The sequence below is a fragment of the Martes martes genome, assembly GCF_963455335.1.
Source record: "Martes martes genome assembly, chromosome: 5".
Taxonomy (NCBI): Eukaryota; Metazoa; Chordata; class Mammalia; order Carnivora; family Mustelidae; genus Martes; species Martes martes.
Genome location: NC_137892.1, coordinates 66,210,497 through 66,230,880, shown reverse-complemented (window position 1 = coordinate 66,230,880; position 20,384 = coordinate 66,210,497). Strand labels below are relative to the sequence as shown.

At 48.1% G+C, this 20,384-nt stretch overlaps 1 protein-coding gene across 1 annotated transcript; it reads right to left on the bottom strand.

Moving 5' to 3' along the window:
• Positions 1 to 6,474: 6,474 nt before the first annotated feature.
• ENC1 (ectodermal-neural cortex 1) lies at positions 6,475 to 18,844 on the bottom strand. The gene is made up of 3 exons (XM_080804076.1): positions 18,455 to 18,844; positions 13,091 to 14,906; positions 6,475 to 9,078 (listed from the first exon to the last, which is right to left on the bottom strand). The coding sequence occupies exon 2, from the start codon at positions 14,891 to 14,893 to the stop codon at positions 13,124 to 13,126; it is 1,770 nt and encodes a 589-aa protein (XP_080660202.1). The 5' UTR covers positions 14,894 to 14,906; positions 18,455 to 18,844; the 3' UTR covers positions 6,475 to 9,078; positions 13,091 to 13,123.
• Positions 18,845 to 20,384: the final 1,540 nt, after the last annotated feature.

Genomic DNA, 20,384 nt, shown 5'->3' with positions numbered 1-20,384 from the left:
AATAGACCAGCAAGAGATGTCTAGAAAGAAAGACTGTGGTGAATAAGGAGAGGGCCAGAGAAGCCAGGGAGACAGCTCAGACCACACAGACCTGTGTGACGTGAGGGAGGAAGGACGCGGAGTGCTCTTCTGAACGCTACGCTGCCGTGGCCCCATGTTGGTGGCACTTCCATGCTGGGCATGAATGAGCTGCTCCGTCTGTCCGCTCTTTTACCCTACCTGCCTTGCGGGTTCTGTTCTGTCCCACAGCTTATAGATTCTAGTGCTACGTCCATCATAGACTCCCTCATGCCTTTCCATGCCCTGTGAATGGGGCTGTCAGGGCATAAACCAACCTGGAGAGAGCAGAGATGACCAGATCTTCTCTCTCTCAAATGCTCTCCCTTTTGCTTCCCATTGAGGGCTAACACCTGGCCCCTGGTTTCCAGGTACAACTGGAGCAGCCCCTCCCTGCCTCAAAGGTAGCTCCTCTCCTCCCTGTTTTGGAGAGCTCCTACACTTCCAGTGATGAAGAGAAAGGAGGCATGCCCATCCCTTGTCCTCAGAGGTTAGACAAGATCTACTAATGACAGCTATCACCCTGAGGAACACACTGAATGCCACATGTCTGAGCACAAGCAGAGCCAACCAAGACACCTCAGGACTCCATGGTTCTCTGCCTCTATCATGATACTTGGAAGGCAAGAGAAGCTGCGAGTGCCTTTTGGCGATTGCAAAGACAGTCACTGTCTTACATAAATTCCTCCTCACAACCTTCTTTCCAGTTTGCTGGAAAGAAAGGACAGCCACTAGTGTCCGCCCCATCCACTGTGCCCACACAGCCTGCCATGCTTCTCTACCCTTACGGATACTGAGGCCGAAAGGTGTCTCTTCACGAAATGTTCAGGGAGCTCTGCCCTAGCACTGGCCATCAAGGCCAACCTACTGACATCCAGGAGAAACATTCCATTTCCCTCTGAGCCATCCATAATCAGCTCTGGTAAAACTTTTTGAAATACCCATGTTTCTTCCTGAATAAGGCTTGGTTTATCTCTCTGAACATTTCTGCACTTCCAGCAAATGGAATTAATTTTTTTCCCAGCGAATAAACCAATGAATGAGGAAATGAATTTCTCATCACACGTGGGCATCTGTACACCCATTCAGCCATTTCCAAAATTAGTTTTCTGCTCCAGACAAATACCTGAAAAGGGAAATTAAAAATATATTACAGTAATTAAATTTTGAACGCTAAGTATTGTGGAGGGAAAATGTTGGCAGAAATGAAGTCTCAGAGTCAGCATTTACACTGTGAGTACAGATACTCATGTATAGGTATTGGTCAAAATATAGACCGGCATTAAGTGACGAGTGAGTTGGCTCTGACAGTGTGAGTTGTAAATTGGTAGTTTGGAGCAAGGGACACGTACCCTCGTGGTGATGTACATTCTATGAGTTTTGACAAACATATAATGACAGGTATCCACCTTCATAGCATCATACAGAATAGTTCCACGGCCTTAAAATTTTTCTGTGCTCTTCTTATTCATCCCCTCCCAACCATAATATTTTGGGCGTAAAATGTTGCCTCTCTCATTCTTCTCCCACCTGCTACCACTACACCTACAGGCTTCCTAACTCCTGGGGTTCTCCTGGGTGTGTCTCAGTGTCTGAGTCCCACTCAGGCGAGGCCTGCCCGGGTTCCCTGACACAGTTTGTCGGCACCCCCAACCTACGCCCACCCTTCAGATTGGCTCTCTTCATATAAACCTGTAAATGACTAACAGCCCCCCAAAAGGGGCCTAGGTGTTTTCATTTTGAACGAGGGTGTTGGTTGACCCCCACCCATGTGTTCAGCAAGTGCCCTCTCAGGAAGTCCCTGAAAGGGATGTGAAGTGGCCCACCGCCCACCAGACACATTCCCCCTGAGGGTGTCCTCCACCTTCTTCCTCTTTCTCCCTTCCTTTCCTTCACAGTGTACAAATGATTTCAAAATTCCAAGATTCATTCTTTCAAAATGGTTCTTCTGGCAGCAATGCCTCTGCCAGAATGTATGTGGGTGGCTGAGAGGGACAGGGGTGTTTGCGATTTGGAGCTTGTGTATGGATTACTTAGAACCTCAGAGACAGAGAGGTTTTTGTTGTGTTTTGTTTTGTTTTGTTTTGTTTTGAAGTAATCTCTGAGCCCAACATGGGGCTTGAACTCATAACCTGGAGATCAAGCTTCACAGCCAGGTGCCCCAAGAGACATTTTAGTTCTCACTTTGCAGGTGCTTGTGTCCACCAAGAGGCTGATTTCATCTTCTTTGTGGTTACAGTGTTACGTGGAAACATTCTCTCAACCTTTCCGGGATATCCAGTAAACAACCCCCCAGTGCCATCTAAAAGGTGGGTGTAAAATAACTTCTTGTAACAAAACAAATCATTTGATAAGGCAGGAGAAAGATTAGTGAGAGACTTTGCTGAAATTCCAAATGCCTTTCCTCGATGCAGACCTCCATCTTTCATCAGATAAAGATTAGGTTGCCAAGGAAACAGGACCAGAGAGGGAGAGAGAGAGAGAGGTGAAGAGAGAGAGAGAAACTTTGTCTCCTTTGGTTCCCCTGGACTCACAAAACAAGCTGGGCTGTAAACAGAGTTGGACAAGATTATGGTAGATTTATAATTTACTTAGTCAAATTACTTTTAATTCATAGTCATGCCTCGGCATACATTTTTTCCCTCTGCAAGTTAGGTCTTAAACTTAGTGGTCCAATGTCTGACAAATAACAGAGCTTTAAAATTCATTGTCTATGATTAAACTCAAATGCAGGACAGATGGCTTGTCTGAATACGTGTCAGACAGCGAAGCACTTTAGATTTGTGACAGGCACGACCAGGAATTAACTGCTAAATTTTTGCATTTATTCATACATCCATGTGCACCATGAATATGGCTGTAAAAGTTACTTAAGTGTTCTCGCTTTATTCAAAATATTCCCAAACAAAACAACTGCTCTCCTTGTGGCAAACCAGATGCCCTAATCTCAACCCCATTAACTCAAAATTCATCTTTCTCCTACTCTACGTATTGTGCACATTTCATTCTATTCCGACATTCAGGATAAAACCGCCTCCCTCTGAACCCCCAATTTACCCAGAGCCCACAGTATTGGTCCCCACTTCATTTTTATGAACCTTTTTATTGAAATATTTAATTATTTTACTGAACAAACACTTGTCTGTGGATGTAAACAAAGACCAGCCACATGAGAGCAGGCAAAGGCTATTTATTCAGAGCTCACTCTAGCAAGAGTCAGCCACTGTCAATGCGTTTTGGCAGATACTCAAAGGGCACGCTGAGGAGTGGGAAAGCTTTATAGGGGAGAAAAGGGAAGGCTTCAGAGATGCCCGGACTGGAGGCAGGTGGTGTGGGGAAGCTGTCGGTGGGCTAATTAAAAGTAGGGCATCCTGTGTGTTGGTTAGGGGGGCATACTGGACGGTCTCTGGCTGGTCCTCGGTTGGAAGCAAGGACAAATATTAGGGAAGGTTTCCATTATCAACCAAAATCCTGGCCTTTTTGAGCCAATTATTACATGGGTCGTTGTTTGGCTGAATCAGTTGCTAGAGAGAGTCGTCTGACTCCCACAGGTCTGACTAGTCATTGCAGGCCGGCCACCACAGATTTTGGCCTCCTGGACTGGTTGCTGCAGATCATGGGTCAGAGTCCTCTTCCTGTTACACTCTGGCTATTGTCCGTCGTATATTCAGTCTTTCAGTAAAGAAAAGCTGTACAAGTAGAAGAGTACACATAGCATAAGCCTGTGCAGTTCAGTGAACTATCAAATGTAACGACCACTGGGGGAGGCGGGGCATTTATTTTTAAATTCTCCAGTCTTGTCTTCAGAACACATTGTCAAGGAACATTTTGAGTCACATGTAGAGTCCTTCCATGTGCTTCTTTAGTTCTCAGGTCTGAGGGCAGAACTGCAGAGTCCTTGGCTCTTCTAAAGTCAAGGCTTCCTGGGCATGGTGGACACAAAGCCCTGGGTTGGCCACAGCCAGCCTCAGCCCTGTGAGTCACTTCTACTCCACATTCCTGGATGGAGAGGAGCAGGTTGGAGAGCATGCCTTAAAACCCAGGCTCCACCACTCCCCTGGGCAAGTTAGATAATCTCTCAAAACCTGTTTCTTCATCTACAAAACGAGGGTAATAGCAGTGCCTACCATCAGGGTTGCTATGAAGAGGGAATTACGTGATGGGCATCCAGACCTTGAACACAAGCCCTTACATGGAACAGACGCTCAGATTTAGCAGAGGTGTTTCTCCCAGTAGTGTTGAAAAACCGATGGCTGAAAACCATTGAGAACCTACTATGTGCCAGGCACAGAGCTTAGTGCTTTCTCTTAAATTTATGGTATTATTAAGTCTTCCTGTTAGAGAATATGAATCTGTATTTTATAAATGAAGGAGCTGAGGCTTGGAGATATTAAGAAAGCTCTGCATTGGGGCACCTGGTGGCTCAATTGGTTGAGTGCCTGCTTTCGGCTCAGGTCATGATCCCAGGGTCCTGGGATCGAGCCCCGCGTGGGGCTCCCTGATCAGCAGGAAGCCTGCTTATCCCTCAGCCTCTGCCTGCTGCTCCCCCTGCTTGTGCACACTCTCTCTCTTGCTCTCTCTCACTCTCTCTCTCTCTCTGTGTCTCTCTGTGTGTCAAAAAAAAAAAAAAAAAAAAAAAGGCCCTGCATTTACCAACTTTTGTTGTGAGGACTAAAAAATGATTGTGAAGCATGTCCTTAGCATAGTCCCAGCACATCGTAATCACTCAATCAACGGGGCTATGGTTTAGAGTTACCCTTTGATTATCCACCAGAACAGATGCTGTGCAGTTTCCAATCCATCCACCCTGCCTTTCATCCTCACTAACAAAATCACATTTCTGTGCGGGGTGACAATGTGTCCCAACGAAAATAGCCCTCTCCTCAGTATCCCTTAGTTCCGTGGAAGGTCACATGACCCGGTAGTGGCCAACCATAGGTAAGTGTAAATCTCCTAGGTGGGTCTTTCGGGAAAACTATTACTGTCCCGAGAAGGGAAGAGCTTCATCTGGCACATACTCATTCCCCTTTAAGTCTGTCCCTGTTTCTGCTGTCCTGAAAGCCATGAAAGCAGACATGAGAACCAAAGACCATGTCTAGGATGGCAAAGCGGGCGCAGCCCTGGACCTCCATGGCCTCGTGGGGGAGCCGTGCCACCACGGACTGGCAGCTTCCCAGCAGTTTCATCACTGTGGTTAAACCCCTCTCGTTGCCAGATTCCCCTTACATGCAACCCAAGGCAATCCAAACCAATACCTCCACCATTTAGGGCAATTGGAATGTAGGAATGAAATGAAATTTCCAAATTAATGAAAATTAAGGATTTGAAGTAACTTCTTTACCCCAATCTGTCTCCATGTCCCAACTGAGATGATAAAAAGAACTCCAGGGATTGAAAGGCAGATTTCCAATCATCTCTCTAGGAAACGTTTCCAACCCTTCTAAAGATTAGCATCAGGGCTTTTTTGAACATCCGAATCCCATGTGTCAACTCTAACTTTCTAACTCTAACTTAGCTGCTAACTTTCCCTTCTTCCTGGTCCTATGGTGCTGTATACGGTGTCATCAGTGGGGTTTCCATGGGGCATCAGCACTGTTGCCTATGGGATCTGAAGACTCCCAAGTGCTTGGCACTCAACCAGACTCACCCAGCACAGAACTGGATGATCTTTCTATAAAACCTGAGGCATCTGCTCTGGCATTTTGGTCAAAGTCCAAAGGCCGTAATTGCATTCTGTCTGCTTATGGGCTCTCCTAGAGTTCTAATTAGATTGTATTTATTTTCTATCCAAAAAAAGACTACGTCCGACATTGCTCTACACATTAAAAGAGCAAGGGGCCCAACCCAAGCAATAAAGGAGCATCTTCTTGTGACAGGAAGTGATCATGTTTACCCTGGGCCAGCCAGGACAGTGGCTTTTACCTTGGAAGGAGCTATGTGTATGAGAGGGGTTAAACTTGGGGTTTTCTATGCCATGACAGGGAAAATATATGCATAGATTCCCACATGTTTCAATGATTTCTAAGGCATGTCAGATGAAAAGGGGATTGTACTCCAGCCCCTTCTCTTGCAGCTTCCCTCTCAAAATATAACCCACACAAGGACGCTAAAAACTAAATTCCTTCTGTATACTACCTGTGCTGTCTTACTATCACATGGTATGTGATTTTTTATATTCTAAGCTATGAATAACTCAGAACTGAGGTGTTCTACAATGCTTCAGGAAACACCCCACACAGCCAAAAATTTTAATTATTCAACAGGCAAAACCGCTTTCCTGAATGTATGTGACTACATGGGGAGATAAACACGTTCAGAAAATATCTGCAATGATCCTCGTGTTCATTAAACTACAGAAGGCACCAGTTTTCAGCAGATTAAATTATGTCGTATTAAAATAAAGACTCACACACACAATGAAGAGAAAATCTCTAATAATTTATTTGACCTTCAGTTTCACATTGTGAAAAAAAAATAACAGTTTTACAAAACCTCAAAAATGTAGTAGTAGCAAACAAGCACATATGAACATGAACACTTTACTTCAACTTACACAGAGTTTTGTACGTGAACCACATATTCAATAGCCAAGAGAGGGATATTATTCAGCTCTAATCACTCTTATTCAGACAGGTGTCAAGCCCAGAGAAAAGGGGGCTACACAATTATACCAGAAGTGGAAGGCTGCCCTTTGTTATCTGTTTCCACAGCAACCAGCCCACAGAATAAGAAGAACCTTCTCTGTCTTATGCCAAGGTTTTTGTGTGCACTGTGCTGTGAATTGTATTTGCTTCAAAGTGGGGGACGTTTCACAGGGTGAGAATGGTCAAGTAGTGAGCCCAAATGCCTACATCAATTCAAAGAGCGGGAGTCCAGAAAGTTCCCTGCAGGCTGGGGGCCCACCCTGACCACGGCTCCCTCTGGCTCGCACACAATAATTAATAGAGGATTCAAGGACAGACCACAACTTTGAAACAGCTGCAGAAAATTCACCCTGCTTTCAGAAGTCACGCAGTGACACACACACACACATCTCGGCAGATTTGCATTATAAACTAGAGAGCCCTAGCTTTGCTACAATATAACGCCATCGCGATGCCGCCAGGGTACAATCAGACATTTGCATTGCTTAGAACACATCTAGGAGCGAGGGACTGACTGCTGGAAAAGTATTGTGATGCTTTTATTCCAACGGCTCATTTATTTTGGTCCAGCTATAGCCCACTTACTCATGGCACGAATGGATATGTACAATTAGTCTAAAGTATTCAGGTAAAGAGAAATGTTAAGGATTTATCTGTCACTAGACAATGCAAACACACTCACAATGTAAAAGGTTGTTATCAGTCTTAAGCCCTATTTTCTAAACTACGGTAATGTGAGAAACATCGATGAAAGCGGTGTTTGAGTTGCAAACTCTGGTCTTCCCCAGACACCTCTGAGCAAACACCTAACTGAGTCTAGCACTAATACCTATCACGGCACACGGTTAGGAAACAAGCGCTCAAACTAGCAAAGAATGTATTCACAACAGATTCCCGACGATCCCGGAACACCTCTCAACAGGAGCCACTGCTCATCATTCTTTGGTGTTTCCTGGCCAAACCGGTCACTTTGGCGCACCAAAGAGTTCTTTCTTAGAGACTTACCCGAGGGGGAGCACTAAGTATACACTGTCCCAATGTGAATATGGTCTTGGAGAACTCCTAACACTTGCTAAATCGTGCATTAAGAAGAGAGAACAATGAATTCACCGGGTTCAAGCAAATCTGGTAAGTGAATTCATTGACGTCTGTGACAACTCAGCTTTTTCCTGTTAGCTGCGGGCATGGCGAAGCATTCTCACAGGGTAATAAATAAATAAATAAACTTTGGACACTGCCTTTAACCTGTGCCCTATATACAGAACTATTCCACAGAATTTTCCAGGATTTCAGGATATTACACAAAGAAAAGAACTGCAAAGCCACTTGGTCCTTTCCAAATTTCAGTAGCTGAGATTGAAGCGTGTGACTCAGACAGGAACAGGGCAGTGAAGCTTTCCCTCACCCCATGAGCCATCAGCATACCAGACCCCATGAAACCCCATTACAAGTTAGTGAGTCTAAGAAAAGTGACCTCCATGCTTTCTCTACCTCTGGGATGTAATCTGTTTCTGTCTTGTACTCCTTCCCTGCCTTGACATTTACAAAATCCCCCCTTCCCAACCCACCCTCCAGTTATGCTCCAAATTGTAACACCCACGTTTTCATTTTTGTGCAGCAAAGCACTTCACAACAGCCACAAAATTGTGCAAAACATACAACCATTCACACACCCATACACGTGAAGACAATTGTAAGCATCGTTTCAGCATGCAGGCATCAAACAATAAATAGCTAAATCTATGACAAAATTTCTTAACAGCCAAGGGAAAGTTTAAAGTCACTTATAAATAGAAAAGAACATCTACCAAACGCCTACCAACAATGTCCCCATTGTTCAGAACCTTCCTGGGGAGTTCAACCCCTCAGAGATTAGCGGAGAGTCCAGCAGTCCTCACTCTGTGGCCAGCCAAGCCAGCTTCCCTCCTGGCCCCACAGTTGGGCTTTCAATCTCCAACAGCAGCTGGTGTGGAGGCTTCGGGCTTGCTCCTCAGAGAGGTGACAACCATTTCAAATTTTACACATAAATGGTGGAGCCCACGGAAATCAAATGCTGAATATGGTACAGCAAGGGAAAAGGGCCGGCTTTTCTCTCCCTTTGAGGGGCTGATTAACGCTAACATTAATCCACAATTACAAGACAAGGACTAGATCACAGGTTCGTTCATTCATATTTAAACCATGTGCTACTTGCACTGAAAATCCCGCCCCCTCCCCCACCCCCTCCTTCATGTCCAGATAGAGAATTTACAAGGTGCAATGCATTGTATCAGGAGTCTTGTAGCAACTTCTTTTCCTCCTTCTTTTTTCTCTCTTCATTAAATTCGGCCTCTCCAAAGTAGAAAGCTCATTTTGTCTCACCAAGTGATGGAGCGAGCTAAAACAGAGAGGAAAAAAAAGACTCGTTAGTAGTCTCGAAATCTAAAAAAAGAAAATTAAAATCAGGACAGAGCTGGTCAATAATGCTTCTAAAAGTCTTAATTACATGTTCAGTAGCAAGTGTGCAAAAATTAAGGGCATCCATGTGTGTGCACGGATAGAGATGATTGGCTCCACAGAAATGATGGTGTCCAAAGAAAAATCTTCATTTCTCTACTAAACCTTCAACCTATATATACATACATATGCAAATGCAAACTTCTACGTCTAGGTGCTGCTAGGAGTTGTCAACTTCTGCTGCCAACATTCATCCTTCATCATGGTTAAACAGAGCCACTGGGAAGCGATCACCGGAGGGTCAAAACAAGATTCCTGTGCAAAACCTCTTTGGCCCATTTACCATAAAGGACTCCAAAGTCAATTTATTCACCATATAGAAGGCAGACATATTAATCCTCTTATTGAAATGCATCTCTGCTATTCATTATGGCAGAAATCAGTCTCGCTTCCTTTCACACGACAACATCGCAGGCCTCCACGGCCCAAGGCTGGAGAGTTTATTCTCCAAGTTCATCAGTCCGTACTTGGGAGACGCCAGCTATGGTACGCAGTTATTATCTGCAGAATCCCCCGACATCAAGCACGAATAGAAATTCAAGGTGCCCTAACCACAAAGCCTGCACGTTTCACAGGAGTGGGTGTTTCCCCTTGCGACCCACCCTTCCCTTCTCCTGGGTCTATCTTTGATACAGGGAAATTCTGCAGAGAGCCTGTCTCTCCAGCATTTACCCTATCTGTTCCTAGAGCACGTTTCCAGCCCTAGTGTAGGAATCTCATCCCTGCTGCTAACTCTAAATGGAGACAAAGGGAATTCAGGAGGGGCCGCTTGTTACTTGCATTGAATTCTTCTCGCTTTTGTGTGTCCAGAAGTCTGATTCATTTCATTAGTTGTTTCTTTTGGCAGTTTCCGAACCGTGATTCAAGCTTGCAAGGCATTCCTTAGACTACAGTGTCACTCTCCCACCCCCAACTCCCGGGAACCTATATATCAACATTAGGCCAAAAGAATGCATTTTGTAATTGTAATAATATGAAATTTTGTGATGGTACATACACAAACAGGAAGAAAAAAGAAAAAAAGAAAGAAAGAAAGACTCTAAAAAAGGGAAGAAACATAGGCACATCCGAGATCCAAGTGCTGTCAGGTTGGGGCCACACAGTGCCATGAAAATGGGAGAGTAATCAAAAGTAATTTCCTTTTTGTCCTTCCCACCCACTGACAGAGCAGCAGGAGACAGTTAAAATCCCCCTGGTGAATGAGCTTTTAGACCTTAAGGAAACTTCTTGTTAACACCGTATTAATTCGGTTAGCACCTACGTTTCGAGATCAAAGAGACGTCCCGGAAGGTTCCGCAGCTTAGGGCCAATACCTGCACAGCTCCTCTTTTAAAGTCACTCTATCCCGCTGAAGTGTTTTAACACTCTCTTGTGTGTAGAAAACTCTGGAAACTTAAACCAACACGCTCCCTATCAGAAACCGCAAGAGAGGCTTTGATCAGAACCACCCCGCCCTTTGTGAAGGCGAACCGGCCGGTCGAATTCCGTTGCTCTATGTTCCACTGGCTGGCGGCACCCAGGGCGAGGAGGTGGTGTTTCCCATGTGACCCAACACTTTATTTGCTCGGTTCCCAGGGACCGGAAGTGTGCGATTAGGTTCAAACACCCAGGACAGGGCGAATTCAAGTGTTTGCCAACATCCTCTGGGCTGCCAAAGGAGGCACCAACAATGAAGAACGAAGATAACAAGCAGATGATAATCAAAGAAGCCTCACTTTCCTGCCACACACAGAGCTAATTCCGTGGCTGGCTGGGGTCTCCAAAGAAGGAGGAAAGAAACCTCAGAGCAAGGTACTTTTCTCCCCCTTTCCCCCCTCATTTATCAATTCACCCAAGTCTGAACCAGGACTGAGTTCGGGGAAGCCAGATTCAAATCAGTCATTGGACAAAGGACAGATCTGAAGTCCAGAATGGTCCAGAGTCCACAGTTCGAACCCCAAACCAGAATGCACACGTGGTCTCTTCCTGCCTCTGCTTCCTTACCTTGCTCCAAAGGGGCCAGCCCATCTGCCAGTGACCATTCCGAGGTACCACCACCATCACTGGCAATTTTTCAGGCTCTCCTATGCAAATACAGTCAGTTCTGGGCTAACACCGAACTCAGTGTGCTCTTAATGGATGCTTTTGCCCAGAAGGTTCTTTAAACCTGCTTTAGAGGTGAGTCACGCACTCATATCGCAGATGAAATAACCACGTTCAGAGCATTTGTTTACTCAGGATTACTGAGATGCCAGCAAGGCTGCAAAAACCAGTTGGGTGTGGGACGCTGTCAGCCCGGTCCCTCCCCACAGGAGGTTTCTGGCTGTTCCGGCTCCTTTGAGGGAGTTTCATTCCAAGGTTACATTCTATTACCAAGAACTGTACTAACTGTTGGAGGCTAGAGGAGACAACCGAACCCATGAAAAAACCAGAAAGATGAATCATAACAGTGAGGCCAACTTTAGCGGTGTTTGAAAAGGAACTGTAAGAAAGGTGGAAAGAGAAGACAAATGTGTCAAAACCCCTCTTTGCTTAGCTCGCAAAGACCCCCAGATTTCCTTTTTTCCCCTCTGAAAATCCTCTTCGAGAATGTGAAATGTACTAAGGAAAACTGAGTCAAAGTCTCCAGGTAATGAGCAAGTTTTCATGGTACTTCCTCCAAAGCCCAAATTTTCATTTTATTCTCTTATTATTAGTAACAAGCCCATGCATTACCAACCAAAACAAACCAACACATTCCACGTGCCCCGTGCTACACTCAGAAACGCTTAAGTGGTTCCTGGGGCCAATACTAAAGATGCTTAAGGGCAGCAAAGCGCCATTAGCTTTGCGAACACTGAACTGCGTGGGCCTATTAATTATTTGAGCCAAGAGTATTATATACTCTTAAGTACACAAGACGACCATTATGGACTCAGATATATGACACAGAAAGACAACTTTTGTTAGCCCTGACAATAGGGTCAGTCTGTCTGATTAACTCTGAAAGGCCGCAGTGGAAGGCCATCTAGAGGTCTCAGCATGCCACGCATCTGACAAATTTATACAATGCAGGTGCAAGTTTTACAAGGACAGACCTTGATTTCCCTCTGAGGTTGGTTAGTCAATGCCCTAAAAGGGGCCTTTTTTCCCCCAAAGAAAAAATTTTTAAATATGCAATAAAGAATCTGGGAGGGAACAAACCAGGGATAAACTTAAGCTTTCAGTTTTTTACACCCGACTTCATTCCAGAAAGGGTTGGAGGAATCTAAATTTGAATATCAATAAATTATCTCCTGGGCTGAGATGGATATGAGGCTCTCTGGTTTCTTAAGGAGCAGTTCAACCCAAAGCTCCAGTGCCTAGGTTGATTTCTTGACCAACTCTTCCACCTCCAAAGCCCCATGACTTGGGCAACTGACTTAACCTCTGCGTGCATCAGTTGTTTCCATCTATAAAATGCTCTACTAATGATATCTCACGAGGTTGTTGTCAGGATCACATGAAATGATCCGTGTGAGACATGTGGCCCGGCTCCAGGCAGGCAGGGAGGGCTCTGTCAACATTAGCTGGCATTATGAACCCCGGGTAGGGGTTCTCCACCCAGCTGTCCCATCTGAATCACTAGAAAGCTTCCAAAAAATGCTGATATGCCGGGGACCCACCCGGACCAAATGAAATCAAATTTCTGAGATGGGCCGATTTTGAAAAGCTCTTGGGGGGAGCGGGAGGATCAGTCAAGGCTGAGAACCGCTGGCTTCTCCGAGGGGTGGGGGGTTGCAGCTGTGGGCAACACAAGTGTGTTCAGTTCCGGGGTACAAATTCTTTTAAAGATTCTGTGGACCTACTTCTATGGGCTGAGTTACAACGATCACATCTCAGTCTCCACAGGCAGCTTAATGACACGCCTACTTCCAGCCACACTGACGTCTTACCTCACGCTCCCCTTCTCGAAGAGGTACTGCCGTCTAAGAAGGCAGATGCTTCCAGGTGCTGACAAACGCGGTAGGAATCAGCGAGTATGGGACTGTGGTGATGCTGTTCCACACATCTAATGTTGGGTCGTAACAGTCCAAAGTTTTGCAGCGCTGAATGCCGAAGTACCCACCCACCACATAGAGCTTGTTTCCGGATGCCACAGCGTGACAGCTCATGCGCTTGGCTGTCACATCTCCCACCTTGGTCCACTGGTAAGTCTCACTGTTGAATTTGTAAGCAGAGCAGGCGGAGAACTCTGTGTCTCCCCCCATAATAAAAATCTGGTTCCCCAGCACCGCGGCTGCTGTGTAACGCCAGGGCTGGGGACAGGTGGCTGGGACCGTCCACCTGTTCTCGCACTGATCGTAACACTGAACCTTAGGGAGCTTGTCATGACTGACGCTGGTACCTCCGAAAGCAAACAGCTTGAGCTTGGCGCTCACCACGGCCGCATTGCTAACGCCTTCTCGGAGGGGGGCCACCATGGTCCATTTGTTGGTCGTGGGGTCATAGTGTTCTACTTGCTTTAGGGAGACTGAGGGGGAGGCTGGGAGACAGCCCGTTGCAGCTGTGTGCCCCCCAACCACATACAGGCAGTGCTTTAGTTCAGCAGAGCCGTGGCCAAATCTGGCCACCAGCATGGGGGCAGCTTTGGACCACTCTTCATGCAGGGTATCATAAACCCAGACATCTTTTGAGACTCCGTTTTCAGACCCCCGCCCCCCGGTAATGTACACTTTGCAGCCAATTGCACATGCACTGAACTCTTTTCTTGGGCTGGGGATGTCAGCCTTGGGAATGATCTCTTTGGCCTTCTGGTCTACCAGATACAGCTTGTCGCACATGAAGGTCTGCCCACCCAAGAGGAAGAGAGCATGGCCAGTCTTCCGAGGCCGGGCACAGAGGCTGGTTACCACGCCGTCATTCTGCAGGATTTTTAGTTTGCACCTGATGGCCTCTTCCACGATCTCCTTGCTCTTTCTCTGCTTGGTAATGAGTTCCTCCATGGCCACATTCTCCATGAGATAAATGGCTGGCAGGAGAGCCAGCCTCACTGTCTGCAATAGCTCTGGGAGGTAGCAATAGCGCTTCTTCAGGTCGTAGCTGATCCAGTTAATTGCAGACTCGTACACAAGCCTTTCATCTTCTGTCTCCAGCTCTTCACTGGACAAGAGTTGCACTACCATGTCCTGGGGCAGCTGGAGGAAATCTTCATTCTTCCTGATGGTCTGGAAATTGCTGAGACACATTCTCCAGGACAGCTCGTACAGCTTCGTGCACTGGTGCGCGTCGGAGAGCAGCAGCATGCCCAGGCAGTTGGTGGGATGCAGATTCTTTTCCAGGAACTCTGCGCACGCATCCCGGATGTCCTGAAACTCCAGCATGTCTCCAGCTTCCAGAAGCGATTCTGCATTTTCTTCATTGATGATGACCCGGGAGGAGTACGCATAGTCGAGCAGCAGCTCCAGAACTTCGGGGTGGATGGAGTTGTCGAAGTTGACCTCACTGTCCTGGCTCTCTTTCAGGCCGCCGCTGAACATGGCTTCAAAGTAGCGGCTACATGCAGCCAACACTGCCCGGTGACAGGGGAAGGTCCTGTTCCCAGCATGGAGAAGGACATCCGTGAAGAGGCGCTGTTGGCGTAAAAGGTTCAAGTGCGTGAGGACACTGTCGGCGTAGGAAGACTTGTGAAACAGGTAGATGTTAATGGAGCCACTGCTGGCCCTGGACTTGCGGTTCTCATGCACACTGACTGACATTTTGTTTCCACTCCTGAAACAAAAACAAAACAAAACAAACCATTGAACGTGATGCTCCTGATATTCAGGCCGGCAGAACAAAGCCAAACAAATCGCTGTGAACAGAGAAAACAGAACACTTTGCCGCCTACCGCTCGGAATAATGGATAGCCGTGCCTGTACAAAGTCAGAGACAAGCACCTATAAGGAAAGGCATTCACTGTAACACTGCTGAGCTATTTGAACACGGTTTAAAAAAAAAAAAGAAAAGAAAAGAAATCGCTGCTTGCAAGCAGGTTCATCTTGGAAAACCTGACTGCCAACTTCCAGGATATTGAAGTCCTTGAGAATGTACACCAGCAAAGCCCAAGATGAGGGAGAGCTCACTCTCACAGCTCCCTGCCCTTGTCCAGCTGATTCACTGTGGGCCACTTAAAATGCCGGGCTTCCAGCTCTCGTAACGCCAGGCCGGGCACCAGCTTTTATGTCCCATGCAACATAAAGCCATGTGTAAAACAAATACCTACTAATTAATTCCATTAAGAATTCCTTTAGTAAGATCCAGTCTCCCTGTGTATCACAATAAATGGGCAATGGAACCTTAAAATCATAGGCTTAAGCCATCTTCTTCCATAATCAGGTCTTTACTGAAATGTCACATGACTTCTAACCAGACAATTCTGCCATGCTAGAGTCCTCAAAGGGCACTAATATGAACATTACCATATATTGACCAGCAGGCTTTTGTGGAAACACAGAACAGATTCTGGCCGTAGTCACCACCCATCTTTCTTGCTCTGGACAGCTTCCAAAACGAGGATTTGCACACATAAAAGGAACACTATTTTGAGTAGCATACTCATCACTGCTGTTTTTCTGTTCTTCCTGCTTTATATCAATTCTTGGAAAACTGGTTGCAAGAACAAAGGATCTATCCATCCCTCTCTTTTGCTTCAACAGTGCAGCACCAGGACCGTTCTTGTGTACCTACAAACACTGGCATGTGCATAGAAGGAGTTCAAAATGCAAACCCTGCTTTATGTAAATCAAAAGCACTCAAACCTATGTGCATATGTGTGCATGTGCGTGTGTGTGTTGCCAGCCACTGTAAATTTAGGGCCACCCTAGAATTTATTTGCTGACTAAAGTACTTTGAAATTATAGCAAAATCTAATGCTTTCTTGGGCTTTCTTCAGTAAGTAAACCACAGGTTAAAGACATAGGACATACCTATCACCTGTCTTCAAAAACTGGATCACATGTTTTTCTTTTTTCTTTGTTAACCCTATCCTCCTGTTACTTCAAAAGACTAAAGCCTCTAAGAACCTGCCTGTCAAAGGATTCCTAAGGAAGCTGTTTAGGCCAGGAGGGTAAACAACTGTGTAAGTTACAGTATCTGTTTCAAAACACAGAACAGCTAGTTTTTACAGGCAGCTGAAACCTACCGCTGCCTCGTTTCCTTCCACCCTTCAGACATGTATTTTTTTAATGTATAGTGCAGTAATTGCTAATAGATGCAAAGGAGCGATTTTCCATGGATTCCGGGGCTAGCTACCAAGCAGCCCTTCCTGACCAGCTGTGGCACAGCACAGCTCACAACAAAGGCAGGTGCCAACTGGGCCCCGGACACATGCGCCACAGAGCATTAGGTGATGCAACTTTTTTTTTTCTTTTGGAATGTAACTTTTCACTAGCGTAAACAGGGCTTAGTGGAAGACAGTAAGTAACAATGTTCTAGGGCTCTGGTGTTAGGAAGACAGCTTTAGTGTCCATAGCAACTTGAAGACAGGACAAACAGTGAGGTGCCCCCCTCATCACCCTTACCTCAAGCAAAGCCACACAGTCTAGTCCACGCAAACCATGAACCATGCCCAGTGCTCCAGAGAACAACCAACTCCACCTATGTGAACGCATCAGGTCTCCAAAGGCTTAGAACACAGATCAGCATCCCTGATGCTGAAGTACTTTGAGGAAGGTTTTAAGCTTAAACCTCAAAAGATGCTGTGAACACTGTGATACCTTATATAGAAACTTGCAAACATTCCAAATGAGTAGTTCTGCTTTCTTTTTTAAGCTAATGCTTCCAAAGCACCCTTAAAGGCTGCCTTCTCTCAAGCTAAGAGTGAACACACCTCTAGCTGAAGAATGAGGTTCCCTGCACCAGGTACAGGACACCACAGTGCCTGCACACTGAGTGGGAATCACACTGGGGCCCAGAACATGTTTCCCTGAGCCTTAGATGTCAGACAGTGTAAAACAACACTCACAATGAGGCTTACATGTAAGGAAACAGTTTGTTTTGAAGACCTGAGGATATAGGACCTGCATCCCTATGCCTCCTGTGTTTACGTTTCTGCGTTTTCCAGGCTGGCCGACAAAACCAGAAGGAAGATACTAGCCTGTCATCTTGGATACCACCCAGATGGAGAAGCGTGTCACAGGCAAAATCCAACATTCCTACAGCAATACTTGCTTAAAATAAAAGGTAAACTTAAAGACCCAAGGGATATGACTTGCTTTCTTGTTTAAAACTATGCAAACATCAAAATATCAGCAGAAGCCATTTATACAGTCACTAAACACACCTTCTAAAATGAATCACCCTTCTGGCATTTTTTTAAGCCCCCACAGAAATATCTGCATGCCAAGTAAGTAGCAAAAAAGAAAAAGAAAAAAAAAACCGTATACTTAACCTGTGTGTATGAAGAAGACAGAGAAGGGGCTATTACCGTGAACATCAAACGGGCTTCTCGCTACAGTAACTTCAGTCCAGTTAATGCTCCTTACTCAAGCCCTGCTGCCAATACTTTGCGTCCCATCACATCTTAACGTTTTCAACCTGGTCTCAACGCACTCAACGGAGAAACGAGGCAGACTTTCTAGGGCACTTACCTTACTGATAACCATGGAAGGACATTAGAAAGGCACTGTTAGCAAGAAAACCAACTGACCATACAGCCCTCTATAACACTTGCAACGCTCTTCAACACGCTGGCCATACGTGCGCGGGCAACACGAAATTACATGCCCAACAAGGTTCGTCTCCACCACGCCCACCCACTCCTGTCCTTTGAAACTCATAGTGTCACACTAAAAAATACTTGCACGAGAAGAAACTGATTTTTCATAGTTTTCATTCATTCCCCTCAGACATTCCGCCGCCGCGTGTGTGCTCGGGGCCCCGGCGCGCCCCTGTGCCGGGGGGGGTGCAACGTGGGCCGACAATCCCGGGAGCCCGGCCTTGGGGGCTGCGAAGTGCGAGGCAGAGCGACAGCCACCCCAGTGAAGCGCCGCTTTGGGCGGAGGACGGAGGCTGATCCCTCCCCGGCTCGGCTCCCTGAATCCCAGCAGCTCGCCCGGGAGCCGGCGAGCCGGACGAGAGGAGATCCCTCCGGCGACCGCCAGCGTCTGCACGCTGCGGGAGGGCAGCGGCGGCCACCGAGGTCTCCGCCCGGAGAACAGTCCCCCGACCTCCGCCCAAGTCGGAGTTCCGGGCTCCGGGGCGAACACACCCCCGCAGGCCGAGGGGTCGGGGCAAGCCGCGGCGGCCGCAACAGGTCCGGGGCAGCGGGGGAAACTTACGGCGGCGTCGACCGGCGTCAGGCACGACCAGCTGCGTACTCGCCTAGGTCACCGCGCGGGAGGCGATAAGGCGGACGTCTCAGCCCCGGAGAGCGGCGGCGACTGCCTGAGCGAAAGGAGCGCGCATGGGGCGCCCGCCGGGGAGAGGACAGCGCCTCGCGACCCCCACGCCGCGGACTCCGCTCGCGACCCGCGGAGCGTCTCCCGGAACGCGTCTCGGGTAAGGAGAGCGAGCCTGTGGCCGCCGGCGCCGCGCAAGGAGGCGGGCTGGGCTCTCCGGGGAGGGAGCTAGAAAGCGCTCGTGCGCGCCGGCGGCCGCCTGGCGTCTGGACTAGGTCTCCGCAGCGCCAACGCCGCGCCGCCTCCTCTCTGGCTGCCCAAGCAGTCTGCGCCCAGCGGCCGCGGGCCGGGCTATAAGCGGCGCGGCGCGGCGGGAGGGGAGGGGGAGGAGACGGTGCGGATGCAGAGTGACACCCGGGGAAGGAGGGAGGAAGCGCATGAATGCCGCCCGCCGAGGAGAAGGAGGAGGAAGAGGAGGAGGCGACGGGGAAGAGCTGGAGAAGAGCGTGTCGGGGGAGTTAATCGAGAGAGGAAGCGGGGGAGGGGGGCTGCGGAGAGGGGAGAGAGACAAAGCGGACACGGTGCTTAAGCCACTAGCAGCTGCAGTCCTCAGGGATCGCGAGTAGACCAAGTTTGACCAGGTCCCAGTGCCTGCGCCTCTCCGGCCCAGCACGGTTAAAGGACAGTCCCGGAGCCCAGAGACTCTCGGCAGTGGAGGCGCCCGGCTGCGCGCTCCGCGATGCCGGAGTCCGGGAGATGCTCAGGATAGGGGAGCGAGGGGCGAGCTGGGGGTCCGCCGCACACGCCCCGGGCGCAACACCTGGAGCGAGGAGGGGGGCAAGGGTAGGGGCACAAGTTTGGTCACTGCGGGGACACTGCGGGTTGGGCAGAGCCGGGCCCTAGGACTTCTCGCCGGCGGGGGCAGACAGACTCGAGCCCCCGGCGTTTCCCCTGCGTCCTGCCTCCCCACCCCAGCGGGTGCAGCACCCGCGGCCGGACTCTGCCCCACCGCGCGGGGAGCAGCAGCGGCGCGGCGCTGCCCGGCGGGGCGCGCACCACGTGCTTCACAGCCAATCGCGGCCCGCGCTTGATTCAAAGCGAGCTCCTCAAAGGAGCGGCCACGCCGCCCCCTCTCCCTAGCGACAGAGCTCAGTCGTCCTCTGGGCTGAGCCCTTCCTGTCTTTATCGCTCTGTCCTGTTAGTTTGGAGTTCGGCAAAGAAATGGCCCAGCACATGGGTCTGAAGCGCCGCGTGCCAGGAGAAAGAAGGGCGATCCGAAAAATCGTTTCGCCTGGCGATCACTCTTGACCAAAGCCATTTTTGATCTTTGCACTGAGAGCTGTATCTACCCTGGGACCTAAAACGCCTGTTTGGTTTTTATTAGATATTTGGAATAAAATCTATGAATGAACGGTAGAGATCACCTTCCCAGCCATCTCCTTTTGCAGGTTAGGAAACTGAGGCCCAGGGAGATGTGAATTATCACACGGCCCCTTAGCAGAGGCTCTGTTCTGCAAGCACCGCGAGTAGGGATCCACAGAAGAGTTTTCTCCCTTCCCCAACTCTCCCACCTACTAGCTTTCCTCTAAACACTAGATGGATAAATGGTTTCAAACAGGCTGAGGAGCCTCTACCTAGCGCTCCCCGTGTCCAGACACTGCCTCAACCAAGACTCTTCTTTATTCTAAGCTCACTTCCCCCACCCAACCCCCCTCTCCCCCGCCGCCGCCTTCCCTCCTGGTATGCGCTGAGAAATTTCGCTCCTTGAAAGCAAAGAAAGACAGTGCCCTCTGAAGTCCTTTGTTAGCATTAACTCGTCGGCCTCACCGTGAGCCTTTACAAATCCGTTTCGTATTTTAATTTTTGATGC

Excerpts from the sequence above, each read along its gene's own strand:
- ENC1 (XM_080804076.1), bottom strand. The coding sequence starts at position 14,893 with ATGTCAGTCAGTGTGCATGAGAACCGCAAGTCCAGGGCCAGCAGTGGC.